This window comes from Ictalurus punctatus, chromosome 23 (assembly GCF_001660625.3).
Source record: "Ictalurus punctatus breed USDA103 chromosome 23, Coco_2.0, whole genome shotgun sequence".
NCBI lineage: Eukaryota > Metazoa > Chordata > Actinopteri > Siluriformes > Ictaluridae > Ictalurus > Ictalurus punctatus.
The window spans coordinates 5,014,326-5,032,290 of record NC_030438.2 but is presented as its reverse complement, the minus strand read 5'-3'; the positions used below and the strand labels follow the sequence as shown (position 1 = coordinate 5,032,290).

Below are 17,965 nucleotides of genomic sequence, written 5' to 3'. Positions count from 1 at the left end.
GACAGGGTGCCAATCCATCGCAGAAGTAACATACATGCTGTGTGTAAAATTTAAAACGATGCAATGTGGGTGAATTTACAAATAGGAACGTGTTTTTCTCTGAAACAGGTACCCGATCGGTCATGTATTTGTGTAGCAAAGTTAGTCCCATCTTAGTTTAATTATTTTCCCACCTGTATTCCGACAAAGCCCACCTCCTGCGCCAGGATTGGATAGTGGGTTGTAGTGGCAAGCAGCCCACCGATTGGGCAGGTTACGCTGAACATTAACCAATCCTCGCGCAAAAGGCGGGGTTCTAAGGGGTCTATCCAATCAGTGTGAAGGAGGCAGGATTTTTTTCTAATGCGGGTGGGAGAAAAAGATAACGCATCTAGGCTACATTTGTAAGCAGAGCGAAAAGGAAAGAGGACTCGTCCATATTATAGCTGCTGTTTCAGGTACTGAAAATGCGCGTTTTTGGATGTGTCATCGCAGCGTGTTCTGAGTACACATGGCTTCGCTGTTATTAATACGCTTTGTTGGGTTTGTCCACTAACGATCATTTTTCGTGTGTCGGCTAAACAATTGTCAAACGGCTATTTTTCCGTTAGCTAGCTGTTAGCTTGGTGGATGTCTTCTCGATACCAACAAACTCGCACACAAAATGACAGCGCGTTTTTCCTTGTTATTATCTCTTTAGAAGTGTTAATGTGGCGACGTTTTGTTGCTGAGTGTATAATGTGATTTTGACAGCGTTTTAAAGGCAACGCAACGCTCCTTCATTGTGTCTCGGTTTCAGTGCTAGCTTACACGGTGCCCGACGTTTTCTTTGTCATGGCCCGCCCTTATCTGGCGTTGATTGGTGGGTCGGTGTGCCAGTCATCATTGCTCGCCCTGTGATTGGTCAATGGCACCGTTGACACCGTCAGTTTAGTGCTCCGCTAGCTTTGCATTCTTCACCATGGCCTGCTGTAACAGTGGATTATTCCTGAACAGTAATGGTGACTAAGAAGGGATAGATGTTATTTATTTGGGTTTTATTTGTTGTTATTATTAAGGAAGTGTAATAGCACAGCCGTAAAAACCTCAGATTTAGAGTAAGGCTTTACGGATCATCATATTCTGGCGTACATTTTGAGGTAGAGCTTCTCTCTAATGATGGGTGTAACGTTATATGACTGATGATTTGATGTCTTAGTAAAATATAACCCTGTTTTTCATGTATTAGACATTTGTAGCATTTGCGTCACGCTTTTCTAACCTTTTCTAGACTCCTATAGCACCTAGCACGTGCCAAAACATGTCAGATGCAGACCGATTTTCTCTCTTAAATCGTCGCATCAAACTAAAAAAATCTTCTTCTTTTTTTACAGCCACAAACAGTTTGTACTAAGCCTTTAAAGGCTGGTGGACCGTCAGGTTAGTCTTCATTCAGTGGTCCAGTGATGGCATAAGGGGAAAGTAGCTAGCACGCTGAAAAGGTCGCTAGAAGGCGTCAGGTGACGTCATAGACCAATTTGCATATTCATTGCATCGTCATGATGATATAAAAATTTGATTTTCATATCAAAATTTGTTACACGAAGATGGAAGAGTTTCTGATGATGTTTAGCATAGAGCAAAATGTTCTGAGGTTTAATCAGAGTAGAAAATGAAAGGTTATAACTTATTATGGAAAGGTTTTCGTAGAAAGAATTCGTTTTTAGTCACGGTACTATAAATGAACCGTTTACGTGTTTTTACAAAATTCTGTCGAGAGCCCAGAGGAAAAGATGCCGTGAACAGCAGGCAGGATGGAAATGATTACAGATGGAATAAGTCACTTATTACATTTCACCAAGAACAGAGTTTAAGAGGAAGAACAAATAAGTGTGTGGGTGGAGCAAACAGTGATCAGTGGCTGATTAGTGGGAACAATGCTCAGCAGTGATTGGTTGTTGGGAACAACGCTGATCAGTTATTGGTTGTTGGGAACAATGCTGAGCAGTGATTGGTTGTTGGAAACAATGTTTATACTGCAGTACCCTTTTCTGGTACCGTGACCAAAAACAGCTACTTTATATAAGAAATAAGTTGTAATCTATTGTTATTTTTATTTGGTTTTCTGATAATGAAAGAACACCTATGAAACCTGACATTGGCATCCATCTGTAAAGGGTGCACAAACTTTTGCACACCACTGTGTAGTCATGTCCAGCAGCGCTAACAGTTTACCCTTTTATGTGTGGGCTAACGTTGAACAGTGGTTTCCGTGGTGATGGACCCTCCCGGCGGGCGAGACGAGCGTCGCCGTCAGGCCGAGCGTCTTCGGCGGGAGGAGGCGTACTACCACTTCATCAACGAGCTGAGCGAGGAGGAGTATCGGCTCATGAGAGACAGCAACCTGCTGGGTACACCAGGTGATTTTACACACACACACACACACACACACACACACACACACACACACACACACTGCAGGGTCCTCATTCAGCAGTATATTGATGCTAATCCCAACATGTTATGTTTGTTAAATTCCTTATGAATTTTGTCTTCCTGTGTGTGTGTGTGTGTGTGTAGGTGAAGTCACAGCCGAGGAGCTGAGACAGCGTCTGGATGGAGCAAAGGAGCGCGTGTCCTCACAGCCTCGCCCTGAATCACGTCCACAGAACAGTGAGGAAGGACAGGAGGGCAGCAGTGGTGAGTTAGAGGGTTCTTATCAGCAGGTCTTTGGCTCGATCAAATTTAGATATATTTATGGATCTTGTTCTTGTTGTGTATCCTGTAAAAATAATATTCTAAAAAAAAAAAAAAACAACACAACCCTGATTAGACCACTTTCTGTGTGCTCGCGTTGCAGCTGCTGTTGAGCCGGGCACCGAGAGCACGAACGGAGACTCTCTGCTGGAGTGGCTGAACACGTTCCGGCGCACAGGCAACGCCACCCGCAGCGGCCAGAGCGGCAACCAGACGTGGCGTGCCGTCAGCCGCACGAATCCAAACAGTGGCGAGTTTCGCTTCAGCCTGGAAATCAACATCAATCACGAGCAGCCCGAGCCGGGGGAACACAGCGACACTTCTGACCCCATTGAACTTCCTGTCCCGCAGAGGGCCTCTGCGTCTATACGCACTCCCCTGAGGCCCACGCCCTATTCCACTCAGCACCCCACCCCTTATTCTACAACCAGGCCCACTCTGGGGAGGCGGGCTCAGGCACGGCGCACTCGCAGTAGTACTACCCCACCCATAACCCCACCTCTGATCTCGCAGGCGCCGTATACGAGTTTGAGGAGGAACCTTGCTTTGCCTCAGCCAGCAGCGCTTCCTCCTCCTCCTCCCCCTCCTTCACAGGCCATGCCCACGTCCCTGCCTCAAGAGCAGGATAGTACCAACAGCGTGCAGGGTCAAGTACAGACGCAGCCTCCTTCACTTAGTAACGAGGAGGAGCAGGAAGTTAACGACGTTCCGGACTGTCCAGAAGCTGTGTCTCAGGCCAGCGTGCAGGGGGCGGCGGCTAGCCGTGAGGCACGCAGAACTCGTTCACGTGGTCGGGTCCGCCGGATAGCTGTGTCCCGGTCCTCGCGTCGTAGCCGCTCACCTCTGGATAGAAACTCCGCCCGAAGCTCTAGTCCCACCCCCGGCAACAGTGCCCCTGCAATAGAGCCTGCTGGAAACACGGCTGCTGCTGCTGCTGCTGCTGCTGCTCTAGTGGAGACGGTGGAAGTTCCCGCTGAGCCGACAGTACCAGTTGAATCTGCCCCCGAAGCGGGCACTGAGGAAGGCGAGACGCCAGCGTCAGGCACGGCAGGAGGTGTCCGCCGGCACCCGACTATCATGTTGGATTTGCAGGTGCGCAGAATCCGGCCGGGCGAGAACCGAGACCGGGACAGCATTGCCAGCCGCACGCGGTCTCGTGCCCGCGCCGCTGAAAATACGGTCACTTTCGAGAGCGACAGCGGAGGCTTCAGACGGACCATCTCGCGCTCGGAACGCGCTGGCATCCGCACCTACGTAAGCACTATCCGCATTCCTCTGCGCCGCATCTCGGAGACGGGTTTGGGCGAGCCGAGTTCCACAGCGCTACGCTCCATCCTGCGACAGATCATGACCGGCTTCGGAGAGCTCAGCTCTTTAATGGAGACCGAGGCAGACCCGGAAAGCTCCGCCCCTGGACAGAACGTGGGTGTCAACGCTGCGGCTCAGACACAGCGAGCGCAGGATGGTGAAGCCACAACAGGGAACGCTGTGACCGATTCGGGACGAGAGGGTGGAGCAGCGGGCGAGGCAGGCCAGGCGAGGGTGGGTGCCAACGGGCGGGACACGAATAACCTGGTTGAGAACGGCACCTTGCCCATCCTGCGGCTGGCGCACTTCTTCTTGCTGAACGACGAGGAGGACGACGAGCACCCGCGCGGCCTCACCAAAGAGCAGATCGACAATCTGGCCACGCGCACCTACGGCCAGGCGAGCCTGGAGGGCGAGCAGGGGCGCGCGTGCAGTGTATGCATCAACGAGTATGCGCAGGGCAACAAGCTGCGCAGCCTCCCCTGTGCACACGAGTTCCATATCCACTGCATCGACCGCTGGCTCTCGGAGAACAACACGTGCCCCATCTGTAGGCAGCCCATTCTGTCCAGCCATCAGGACTGACTCACTTCCTCCATCGCTCCTGTACATAGCGCTTCAGCTGTTCCACCCGTTCCTCCATCAACTCCCACTCTATTCAGCTGTAGGTAGAACCAAAAGAAGAAACAACACAGAGAATTAACAAAGCTTTATTTTTTTAGACCTGTGTATTTTTTTTTTTTTTTTTTTTCTTTCTTTCTTTCTCCTCCTGTCTGCGTAGTCCCCTCCATCCTGCTTCAGGGTTCCGTTAACAGAACACGACAGATATTAACTGTGACGAATCAGTGTTAGCAAAAGCTAATCTTCAGCATTTCACTTAATTTCATGTAATGGATTTTATAGATTGATCTGTACATGCCAGACTCTGAGGAAATGTAAATATACGAATGCCTGTGTGCTTTTTTTTTTTTGTTTGTTTGTTTGGTTTTTTTTGTTCCTTGTGTTGCGAGAGTTCGACGTTGAGACACAGTATAGAAACCTGCGTAAGATGCATAAGCTCCTCTTGAAATCAGTTTGGATTTTAGTTTTACGGCACGCTCTCTTAGCAGAATGTTCCAATTTTAAAGCTCTTCACACGTTTAGCACGTTGCCGGTCAGGGCGTGGTGACGCATCCCTGCTCTGATTGCAACGAATTCGTGGTTTTAAGATTCTAGTAATTGCAATGGTGACGAGTCACTTAACACTACATGCTGTAATGATATGAACTGAATATTGTTCTGTCCACATTTCTGATGCTTCAGCACACATTATTTAATAATATTTCGTCCATCCCATCGTGTGCATGCGTCATTTTTAAATTTGCATCATGTTGGGGTTTTTTTTTTTTTTTTTTTTTTTTTTTTTTTTTTTTTTTTTTTTTAAAAACCTGTGTGAGAGTATAATGGCAGAACGCAGGTCATTATTTTAATGATTGATCGATAATCAGTTCGTTATTCTTCTTAAAGCACTTCCAGGAGGAGATTTAAGGGGGGGGGGTTTTCGCGTCTAACGGGACAAACTTTTTAAAATAGGTGCAATGGTAGAAAAAAAAAGAGCAGATGATTTTAAATCCGTGTTTAAATTTCTCTTTACGTTTACCCCAAATGTTGATGATTCTCCTTCAGCTCAGCTCGTTACTGACATTTGAGTTCTTTGACATTTTTTTTTTTTTTTTTTAAGTTACATGATGTCGTCTTCCAAGTCCTTTTTTTCCCCGTCACCTACTGTTATAATGGATTTTCCCCCGTGTCTTCCCCTGCAGTTTAGTCAATATAACAGGCCTAAGAACCAACCGTACTCAGAATATCATCAGAGCACAGATTATTATTATTATTATTATTATTATTATTATTATTATTATTATTATTATGAACTGAACACTGCTTAGAATTCTCTCCAAAGTTTAATTCTTAATGAAGGTGATTTATGATAATGATGAGCTCATTATGGTTCTGTGTTCTCATCCTCTGTGCATGAACAGGGTTGTAATATATATACACGCACACACACACACACACACTGCAGCTTCGTTTCCTTCTGAGCAGATGAATCGGTACGCTTCTCAACAAACCTTTACATTATGCCTCAATGTCTCGTTTCAAGGAAACAGTAGGGAAAAAAAAGTGGTTTCCTTGACGTTTTCTTTCCAGATGTAGTGGGATATACTTATATTTTGTGTGTATGTTGCAAAGGAAGTGTGTGCGTGTGTGCGCGCGCGGGTGTGCTAGTGGTTATTCATCCGAGCGCGCGACTGGGTCTTTGGCCATTAAAAATCCAGAATGATTTATTTAGTTCTTATTTAATAAGGTAAGAAATGACCTTGAGATATGAATATGTATTATGTTCTAATGTGATGCTAAAAACAGTTACGGATATGTATTCTGTTACTATGTAATAAAACGAGCAAACAAGTTTTCTTTTCTGCTCCTTAAAATGAAATAAGGTTTGTTTTGTTGCCTGTATTATTGCGCGAAAGTCGTTCTTCTGTAACGATGGTTTTTAGGAGCTGATCAGCTCGGACCGTCACCACACCACACCGTGCCGCTGCTGCACTGAGAATAACGCACCACTCAGATCGTATCAGCTCAGCAGCGGTGGACCTTTTATTTGATGGATGTATGGATATGGTCACTTATTTTTTCTCCCCCTCCCCCCCAAACATGATGCAATATACGTTCAGCTACTCATACGGCATTCTTCTCTGAAAAATTATCAACTGCATGATTGAGGTTGACGGTTCTCACTATATATCACCTATAGTTCTAATAGTTACTATTTCATTATTTAAAGGTGCAATAGTCAGTAATAATAATAGTGTAAGCCATTGTCTCAGAACAAGTGTGTTATGTAGCTGGTTTGGAAACCTACCTTCTGGTCTGGTCTGGGTGTGTTTGTATTTGGATTGGCCTCTTGTATGTCATTTTATAATAACGCCCATTCACGTCCTCAAAAATTATTAAGAGAAGTTGTATGCTTATAGAGATGTATCTTTGCTTTTCAATCAGAAGGTCTGAGCGTTCTTGAAAGTCATGTCAGGACAGTCCTTGCTAATGGAAACTCTAGTTTTACCAACAAATCATACGTTTTTGGGGGCGGAGCTTTGTGTACATGGGTGAGTTAAAAAAAATCATTCAAATATTAAACTCCACCCATTTAACTATTAGAGCCCTCCCACACACTAATGTTATTTAAATGCACCTTTAATTCCTGTTCAATAAATTAAATAGTATTCTAACCATCAAACTACAGTTCTAATAGAGCTGGGGAAAGTCTGCGTCTGTTGGTGGAAGGTTCAGCATATTAAAAAACATCTTTATTAGTACCAATAAATAAATACAATCATACACACTCTCATAAAAAGGGGTACTAAACATTACCTTTCCATGTCAGTGGAGTTGTATCATCATTTTGTACCTTCAGTATGTATCTTTAATCTAGAAAGATGCATAGTGTACATTTTTAAAAACTTTAATGTAAGCTTATTACGGTCCATGAATGTACTTTAATCATTTAAGGCAAAGTACATTATATAATTGTAATAATAATAATTTTTTTATAGAGCACTTTCTTACACGTAGTAAGAAATCAAGTATAAAAATCTACATTTTTAAAAAGTAGGCCTAATGTATGCCTGATGGAATGCGTAGGATTAAATAAATATGTACGTGCAAAGAGATTTTAAAAAAATGTATTAAAAGTAATAATAAATAATAGTAAAAATTCAAAAGAAAGAAAGAAATATAGTCTAAAAGAACGTGTATATCCATGTTTCCAGATATAGATTCATATTACATTTTATTACTCTTTTCTGAGTGTATCAATTTATTTTGGCCTAATCGTTATTATTATTATTATTATTATTATTATTATTATTATTATCACTATTATTATTATTATAGTCAGAACATAAGGCAGTTCGTTAGGAGTCCCTGGCTGCAAAAGGTTTGAGAACACCTCTTAAAGGCCGTTTATAGTTTTTGTTCCAAATCTGACATTTTTTTAAGATTATAGAATTTAATATATAAAGTGTAGAGTGCAGTTATAGCGTCTATCGGGCGGTGGGCGGAGCTAAAGAGACTACGCGGCGGCGCGCCTGTAGAGAATCAGCAGCGTGCGGATGCGCGCTCCCGCTCTAATGCGCGCCACCAAGCCCTGGATGACCTAACGTTTGTGACGATGCTCCATCTGTCGGAGAGCGCGGCCCCGTGTGCAGTCGTCTTGCCCCGTGAGCTGGGCTTCTGATCCACGGATATGCTCTCGGTGCGCTCGGACGCCCGACACCCGCAGCCGCAGGATGTACTTTAACCGGCGATCTAAGAAGATCCACAGCGAGGGAGGTAAGCGAGGCGATCATACATACACTCGATCAATATTCGGTTATAGCGGGTGGTTCTTTCTTCTTTTTTTTGCGTGATGAGGAATGTCCTGATTGTCGGTGGCGAATTTGCGCAACGCGTCGGCGGATAAAAATGGAGGCGAGCGCGTAAGACGGATGCGCCCCGGGGCCTGTCACCCAGCACGACTAACAAACGGCCTATTCATCCGCATCGGGGGTTCATCGGTGTGGCTGAGCTTCTTGTCTTTAGTGCACTGTAAACACACGGGTTGCCCCGGTGACGTCCCGGACATTACACTCGTCCTTGCGCACTAAACACGCAGATCAACTGCCTGCATTCAGCGCTTATAATCTGTACGTAGCCTGAAATAAGACTTAACTGTAGCCTATGTGAATGCATCCTGTGAGTTATGAGGTAACTCTAGCACAAGACATTAGAATAAAGGAGAGCAGAATCATTGGTACTAAACTGTACTTTTCCTTGTCACTTGTCCTTGTTTCCTTGTACTATCAAGGGGACATCTTTTGTACCTTTACTGTGTATATTTGACCTTATAAGGTTCTGTAGTGTACCTTTAATTAGCTTTTAGAGTACAATTTGAAATGTACACAGGTGATCCTTCAAGTCCAGTTCTTCATTCATTCATACGTTTATACATCGTGAGCGTTTTATCCCCATCCGGGTTGCAGTGGATACAGAGCTTACATCTGTGCACGAGGCACAAGAATTGAGCGTAGACAATCCTGCATGTTTTTGGACAGTGGGAGGAAACCAGAGAACCCAGAGGAAACCCACATGGGGACAAACATGGGACATCTCCACACAGACAGCAACCTGGACTCAAATCAAACCTGGAGCTGTGAGTGTCGTGTAATATGGGGAAAGGACTAGAAACTAAGTTTCCCATCAGCCACTGCAGCATGTCACATGTCTCATTCATATGTTTAGCTCATTAGCACTGGTGGGTATATATAGTCACTTTCAGTGTTGTCTTGCATTTGTCCTGTCCTCATGTATCACTTTATGCCACGCCTTGTTTCATGTAAGTCTCGTATGGTGTTTTGTTTGATACTTTATTCAATGTTTCACTACGATTCCGCATTTCCATCCGCCTCTAAATCAATACCGTGACAAAACGCAAGACCGAATATATGGATGCAGCAGATGTTTTCAGCATGTAAGAGGCCCTTTTTGAAAGGGAAAAACCACGGTGGGAGAAAGAAGGGAGATTCGCCATGATCAAGGCTAATAGGGAATGACTCGACATGATGTAGTCCCTCAGGGCGTATATCAAGAAGGAGCCTTCCTGCTCCTCTGAGGACGTCACCCCGCCATCCTGCTCCTCTGAGGACATCACTCCACCATCCTGCTCCTCTGAGGACATCACTCCACCATCCTGCTCCTCTGAGGACGTCACCCCGCCATCCTGCTCCTCTGAGGACGTCACTCCACCATCCTGCTCCTCTGAGGACGTCACTCCGCCATCCTGCTCTGCTGAGGACGTCACTCTACCATCCTTCTCAGCTGAGGACTCAGTCTGCCATCCTGTTCCACAGAAGACGTTGCTCCTTTTCTTTGCTTTGCGCCATATGCCACTCCCCCTTCCTGCTCCACGGAGGACATTGCTCCTCCCTCGTGCTTCGCGGAGATCATCGCTTCCCCCTCTGGCCTCGTGGAGAACTTTGCTCCACCCTCTGACCTTGCAGTGAGCGTAGCTCCCCCCTCTATTTTCATGGTGAATGTCGCTCCCCCCTCGGCCTCCGCCTTGGTCTTCGTTCCCCTCACAGACTTCGCAGTGGCCGTCACTCCACGCTCAAACCAGGCCTGGGATATCACGTCATCTCTCTACGGTGAGGAGGAGACCGACCCACATCTGAACCTCAGTGAACACATCAAGCGTCCTCTATCCAGCCCCAAGAGGGAGGACATACTATGGAACTCTGAAATGCTTACGGATGTCTGGTCTGTGGATCCAGGACCCCCTCATGAACTGATTACGTGCTTCAGGGGCTGCGCATTAAGCAGGGGGTTCTGTCATGTGATATCGGAAAAGGACTAGAAACTACGTTTCCCATCAGCCACTGTTTCGCTCATTAGCACTGGTGTGTAAACATAGTCAGGTTCAGCACTCCACTGTTGTCTTACGTTGTTTGTTCTGTCCTTTTGCATCATGTTACGCTTGTCCTTGTTCATGTAAGTCTTGTATGGTGTTTTGTTTGATACTATATTAAATGTTTCACTGAGATTCTGCATTTGCATCCGCCTCTAACTCAGTATCGTAACTCAACTTGACACCACACCACTATAGCGCCAACCTGGCCCGATTATGTAACTTACATTTTTTAAAGGTAGAGATACCAAAACACAAAAATGTAACAAAACAATCTCCAATGAGAAGCAAGCTAGAGCTTGGCACCACTGCTTTAGTATGTACCTTTTAAAAAATGATTTAAGGTACATAATCTGACCTTAAAGATCACTGATGTACCTTTCAAAGCTTTACTCTAACACACACTTTCCACAGTTAAAACATAATACACAGGCTACTAAAGGTACAACATGTAGATAGACAGATGAATTCACTTGCTAATGGTCTAGTGGGTGGGAGTTCAACTAACTAAATGAATGAATGAATGAATAAGGATTAGTTTAGTTTCTTAGAAAAGTAATGTGGACATACAGGACAGGACCAAAAGGTGGAGAAAAAAAAGGAAAAGCTCGACCTGCTGCACTTTTTCCATCTGTAATGGCTTTTATCTGGACCATGATTAAGTCAGTACAAAATGGGAGCATTTTCTCTGAGTAATCAGCCAAATTAGACTCCTGATTGAGCGTCCAAGCAGCAGCAACTCACTGGAAAGTCCTGACCTAAGCTGTTCACCTAAAGCACCACTTTATTTCTGTTAGCTTTATCCTTAATGCTGAAGGCAGATCTCTTAATTAATCCGCTCAAAGTGCCACACCCACACAGATGACTGACAGCTGCCTGTCTCTCCTTTTGTCCAGCGAGTGTGATGAAACACTTTATACCATAAGGCTGATGAACTCCCAATTCTGATTGGTCAGAAGGTATTGAATAATTTTCTATAACAGCAGCTCTGACGATCGTTCTGGCTGTAATTCAAAATCCCAGGTTTAAATCAAAGCGCTCGTTCTAATACGTTATTGTTTCCTTAGTAACGAATCATTTTTGTGATAACCGATGATAAACGGATTAAAACGTTACTTAACTAAGAAAAACGTGAACTCGTTGACAGGGTGAAGTTTTCTATAAGGAGATGTTTTTAACATTTACGGAAGGAGTCTCCAGTGTCGGCGCTTTATATAACGGTCAGTAAGTTTTCCAACACAGTAAGATTTTCAGGATAGATTAGTTAAGCTTTCCAGATTCTTGGGAGGAAAACACAAAAAAAGGGTATTACGTTTTATAGCAGTTATAATGTGTCTTTTTGTTCTAGAACATTACATGTAAGTATAAACAGATAAAAAGCACAACAGTGTAATTGTTGGCAAGTCGCTGTGGGATAAGAGGAATAGAACATTTTGGGATGTGGTGTTACTGGAAAATAATCCACTTCAGAGTGGTAACAGTAATTCTGCTTCACATCAGGCCACATCACAGCACCCTGTTGGTGATTATTTTCGACACAGCATGCCTGTAAGTGATTTATTCCTTAACTTAAAGCTGAGGATCACATGCTGTAGACTATTAAAATCCCCCCTGCTTTTCCCAAAACACTAGTATTCCTGTCTCTTTAATGCTCTTACTAGGACATTTTAAGAAACATTGCATTCACCTTAAATAAGACTTCTTAGTTTCCAACTGTTTGTCTGAATCCATGCCAAGAGTTACGTCTTAATAATGCAATATCTGTACATGGTTCCAGACCATATGTTCTTTATAGTACACTCTTCAAAAAAAAGTGTTAAGGGATTCTCCGTCTTCCTAAAAGGTTTTTAACCTTCTCTGAGAGGAAAACATTCTGTTATATGGTTCTCCATAGAATCTTGAAGGGTTCTCCTAAAAGAACAACCCCCCAAAAGAAAAATCCCTAAGGTTCCAGATTGAAACTTTTATTTAAAAAGTGTAGCATGTACTATCGATAAACAATGTGGTGTCAAAACAAAACAACATGCTTTATCTTCAAAGCACTGATACGTACCTGGTCTTACCTGAAGCTTTATTCTACATGAAACCATGTGACGTCTTGAGGACTTAATTATAAATTGTTGACACGCCTCTGAGCCATAGCAGATAATAGATTAGAGCTAGAGCTCTAATTTATTCATTCATCCATCTTCATTAAGTGCTCTGTCCTGGTCGGGGTCGTGTTGGATCCTGTCTATCCCAGGAACACTGAGTGTGAGGCGGGAAAACACACTGCATGGGACGCCACTAGGCACCCTGCACGCACACACACACACACACACACACACACACACACACACACACACACACACACACACACACACACACACACACACACACACACACACACACACATTCACAACCTAGAATAGCCAATCCATCTACTGGAATGGTTTTGGGAAGTGGGAGGAAAATGGAGAACCCAGAACAAACCCACATGTACACGATAAGAATATGTGACACTCCACACACTAACCGAGCTCATGGTCAATAGATTTATAATAATTATACATGTACATAAATGTTAAAGATACTTTTGCAGTATTTCCACAATGGATATCAATAGTTTATTTCATTTCAGTCTTCTGTCTTTATTTATGTGGCCTGGAATTTAGCTCTGCCCCAAAGAGGCTCAACTTTGTCACTTTTCCATAAAAGGCAATTCACGTGGCGTATATTTTTTTTATCTTCGTTTCACCTCACAGGCAGCACAGGTGCTAAAAACTGCCTTTTTACATGTGAATAGGACTGTATGTGGAAATAATGGAATGGAATGGAAAAAATGTGATGAAATGCCCTCTAGGGTGCTGCTAAATGCAAGAAAACATAATGACGTGCCCTCTAGTGTGCGCTTCCAGTAGAGAATATGTGATGCAGGGCCCTATAGGGTTCGCTACATGTGAGGAAACATGATGAAGTGCCTTCTAGGGTGCCCTTCCAGTAAATAATGTAATGCAGTATCCTATAGGGTTCCCTACATGTGAGGAAAAATGATGAAGTGCTTTCTAAGGAGCCTTTCCTGTAGATAATGTGTGATGCAGTGCCGTATAGGGTACCACTATATGCAAGAAAATGTGATGAAGTGCCCTCTAGGGTGCCTTTCCTGTAGAGAATATGTGATGCTGTGCCCTATAGGGTTCCCTAAATGTGAGGAAACATGATGAAATGCCCGCTAGGTTGCCCTTCCAGTGGAGAATATGTGATGTAGTTCCCTATAGGGTTCTCTACATTTGAGGACACATGATAAAGTACCTTCTAGGATACCTTTCCATTAGAAAATATGTGATGCAGTACCTTCTAGGGTGCCACTATATGCAAGAAAATGTGATGAAGTGCCCTCTGGGTGCCCTTCTAGTAGAGAATATGTGATGCAGTGCCGTATAGGCTCCCCTACATAGCAGAAAATGAGTAAGTGTCCTCTAGGAGTTCCTATGTGCAATAAAATGTGCCCTCTAGGGTAGCAACATGAGTTAATGCCCTCCAGATGGGCCTGTTTTCCCCCCACTCCCTTATTTATTTTTTAATGCTTCTGTCATTAGCCTTAGCTCACAATGCTGCCAATTTAACGATCGTGAGGCAGTTTTATGATTTGTCCACACGAGGGCAGCATTTACCACAGAATAAGATAAGAATGAGAAAGCAGCTCTATATTACATTTGAAATAAAGCTGCTTCTCTGTATGAAGTGCTATATAAATTATATGAATAAAGATTATATTGTTATATAATCATTCTTATCATGATTTTTTTTAAATACTCAGATATACACTACTTCTACTATGTAGTGCCATTTAATGACTTATGAAAGTTTTATCGCTGTCATGATGTAGGATGTAGCACCAACACGCTGCAGTAAGCAGGCAAAGTTTCAGACATATTTAGTCTAACGGTTTTGATGTCTTATCAAACAGCCGAGCTCCTAGACAAAACAAGCCCCAAAAACACAAACACTAAAGCCTCAGTGCGGGTTTAGTCAGTTTTCCTGCTCTGACACGTCAGGTTTCACTATTAAACTTATCAAGTTGAGGAACAAGAGTGAGTTCAGAAACTTCAAAGAAAGGTTCCTCCAGGAACCACTTTAATGTACCTTGCGTTTTCTGCCTTATGAGGAGGATGCAAACATTTATATTTTTATTTTAGGTATTAAATGTACATTTAATATTTTATGCTTAAATGTACATATCCTACAGACTCAAATCGCACATCTACTGTAAGCCCTCCAGCATGCACTGAGACTGAATCCCAAACAGATTCCTATTTAAGTGAAAGCTCTTTTTGTATTAAACCAATAGAACGAATCTGTTGCCAGTGGCTTGACTGACTTGCTGTGTGTTGTGTGTTCTCTCCCACGAGCTCTTCCAGAGCAGTTAGTGTTGACTTCTCTTAGCCAGGAGTCCGCCTACCAGCAGGACCAGCCAATGAGCTCCAACATGCACTCCTGCCTGGCAGACAGGTTTGAGAAAAGTGAGTCCCTTTCTCACGCTCGGATGGATACCTGTACCTCTCATTCGCTTCCCATTCCTTGCTGCTTGGAGTCTTAGGTGCATGACGGTGCTTGCTTTTACTACTGTAGAGCCACTTCTGCATCTCTTTACTATGTTGGTACACTGCATGGAGAGTAAAAAACCCCAAACAGTCAGGCATTATAAAGCACCGGCCTGCACATAAGCACAGCATGTGGTAAAGAAAGCAGCAATGTGCATGATTAAAAAAAGTGTACGCTTGCGTAGACTAGAAATCAAGGCTTTAGCTGGGGTGAGTGTTAGATGCATGGTGTCTGGTGCATGAAGGCCTGAAGCTGGTGGCTTGCTGGCCATGGATTAGGCCGGGTTAAGATTAGACGTGGTGGTGAAGTTGCCGAGGCGACAGGGAGAGGATTACAAGGCCTTTTCACGTAGTCTGTAAGAAGCTTTAATTCCTCATGCACCCTCTTCATCTTCATCGGTCCACGACATACCCCTCACTAAAACATTCTGGGTCTAAGGAGTGCCAAAGATCTGTCGGTCGCCTTGGAAATGGGGACAGTTATGCCACGGCGAGGGGTGACCTGGACCAGGCGGAGCTCCATAGGTACCAACTTAATGGGTGGCCACTAGGTGGTGGATTTATAGTCAGGGAACAGGATATGAGCCATATTTGCACTCAGGTTTCTGAAGATCTTGCCTGTGTTCACGCGTCACCGCTTTTATCTCTAAGCAGAACCGCTTCAACTGTCGATGTCATCAGTTCCTGTCTTGTGTTTTTGTCAGCGTTGCTTGATCAAGCTTTAAATCACCTCTGAGAATAGCACAACTACAGACAGACTAATTACCAGCACTGGGTAACTGCCATGATGCCATGATGTTGCAGATAGAATGCAGCGAGCATTCATCATTCAAGCATTACACAGGCACTGCCCCAATAAATAATGCAGGTCAGCTTCATTTATTATTCAGAAGCAGGTCCTTCTTTTTTTGGTAATGTAAGTTGGGCTGGGGGCCAAGCAGGTGAACTGATTCTCACCTATAGACCTGATACACTGCTGTAAAGCACAAGTGTCCAACGGAGGGTATGTTCGGTGTGTGCCACCCACTGTCGGAAACGCTCCGGGATTGATCTCTGGGTGATATCAGGTTCTCTGAATTCCCCGTAGCGACGCGTTGAAGTTACGCGGTTATTCAGGGAGTTCCCACACAGGGCTTATATTTCTCAGTGTATTGAGTGTTCATTTTCCTGTAAGAAAACATTCCAGACTTTTTAAGGCTTTTTTTTTTCAGACTTGCAAGGGTAAGTCACTCTAGCATGCTCATTAGGGATAACTTTATATATATATATATATATATATATATATATATATATATATATATATATATATATATATATATATATATATATATATAAAATGTTTAAACTTTATATCTTGAATTGATATATTTCTGTAAAGCTGCTTTGGGAAAATGTCCATTGTTTATAGTGCTTTACAAATAAAATAGAATTGAACTGAATTGAACCCCCCCCCCCCTCTCCATTGTGTATTGCAAATAGGTGTAACAGACGTGGATTGGGTTTAAGGTAGCAGTAGAAGGGGCTATTGAGAACTATGGACCAGTAGTATATTTTTTTACTTTTGCAACTACAAATTCAATGTACTGTTTCTTTCATTTACCTCAGACTTTTAAGTTTTTCATATTGACTCTCCCTTGTATAATTGGCTTTCTGAAAATGGAAAACTTTTTTGTGGGATTATTAGGTTAAAGCTGTAGTACACTGTGTGAGAACAGAACCCTTTATGATGTGTTGCACTTTTTGAGATACGGCTAATTAAATCTTGGTTACATGTTTTAATGTAGCAAACTGCAACATCACTTAGGTTCAGGTTATATGATCGAGTCTCTTAATATAGTACCAACAGGCATTGCTGCTCCTTTTAGTGACTTTGTAGTGAGTTTTTTTTTTTTTTTTAGCAATGTTCACATTGAGATTTTGCTCCAAATCTTTCAGAAAAGCCAAGAACTTGTTTGTCGAGCGTCTTCGTTTGGCTTCTAGTGAGCGTTTCAATCTGAAACCAACGACCGAGGAGCTCTGTCATGATTTTTGCTTGTGGCAAAATTATCATGATGAAAACTGTATGATGTACAAACTGTCTTCAGGCTATTAGGAGGTAAATTCAGAACGTTTCAGTGCTGAATTTTTTATTTTTTTACATTGTTCCATGTGCTTTTTCCAAACTTTCAAGACCTGCACAGGGACTCTGTATTTACAAAGATCCTACATATGGAAATAAATAAAATACCAACAATGCTGTTCACTCGACTCTGAAAACATATTTTCATGATTATAAACTCTTTTCCTTCATTTGTTACCGCATCAGTTTTTGCTGAAGCTATCAGGGATGTTCATGTTTCTGTTTTCTGCTAGCTAGATAAGTCTAGCCAGCTAGCTCTTAGTAAATAGGAACTAACAAAACATTTGTATTTTTTGACTGATAGTCGCAATATCAGATGTGAAAAATGACAAAATGCGAAAAAGTAACTTAATGGCAAATGCGAGAGCAATCAGCCATGCTAGGGTTAGCTAGCTAGCAATCGAGTGACTAGCTAGTAGCCAGATAAGTTAACCAGCTAATGTTGGAAGACAGCTAGCACCATATACCCAAGCTACACTACAAGAATAACTTACATTAAAAAAACAAAGACGAATTCATAGGACATTACAGTCCCACTCCAATTTTCAAAACAAAGCTAACTAGCTGATTCAAAGTTAATATGGTAGATTGTTTTACGCTAGTCTTAAAATGAAATATTGCTCAAATTACTGACTTTTTTAGACGTGCGTCATAGCTGAGATTTTGAGCCCAAATTTCAGGCACTGCCAGAACTTGTTTATCGATCGCAAAAAGATGCTAAATCGTATCACAATAACGTGAAAATGTCAAGCA

General features: G+C 43.1%; 2 protein-coding genes across 3 annotated transcripts in view; both read left to right on the top strand.

Annotated features, from left to right (window-relative positions):
• The first annotated feature begins 356 nt into the window (after nucleotides 1-356).
• On the top strand, nucleotides 357-6,505 carry rnf6 (ring finger protein (C3H2C3 type) 6). The gene is made up of 4 exons (XM_017453910.3): nucleotides 357-437; nucleotides 2,223-2,378; nucleotides 2,539-2,658; nucleotides 2,819-6,505. Exons 2-4 carry the CDS (start codon nucleotides 2,237-2,239, stop codon nucleotides 4,606-4,608), a joined length of 2,052 nt encoding a protein of 683 aa, XP_017309399.1. The 5' UTR covers nucleotides 357-437; nucleotides 2,223-2,236; the 3' UTR covers nucleotides 4,609-6,505.
• Nucleotides 6,506-8,172: 1,667 nt separating this feature from the next.
• The window catches only part of atp8a2 (ATPase phospholipid transporting 8A2), a 64,225-nt gene continuing 54,432 nt past the window's right edge, over nucleotides 8,173-17,965 (top strand). The window contains exon 1 of one of the 2 annotated variants that reach the window (XM_053675025.1): nucleotides 8,173-8,400. In XM_053675025.1, the coding sequence (XP_053531000.1) occupies nucleotides 8,358-8,400 (43 nt within the window). In that variant the 5' untranslated portion in view covers nucleotides 8,173-8,357. The remainder of the gene's footprint in view (nucleotides 8,401-17,965) is intronic. The other variant, XM_053675021.1, reaches the window with a different exon arrangement.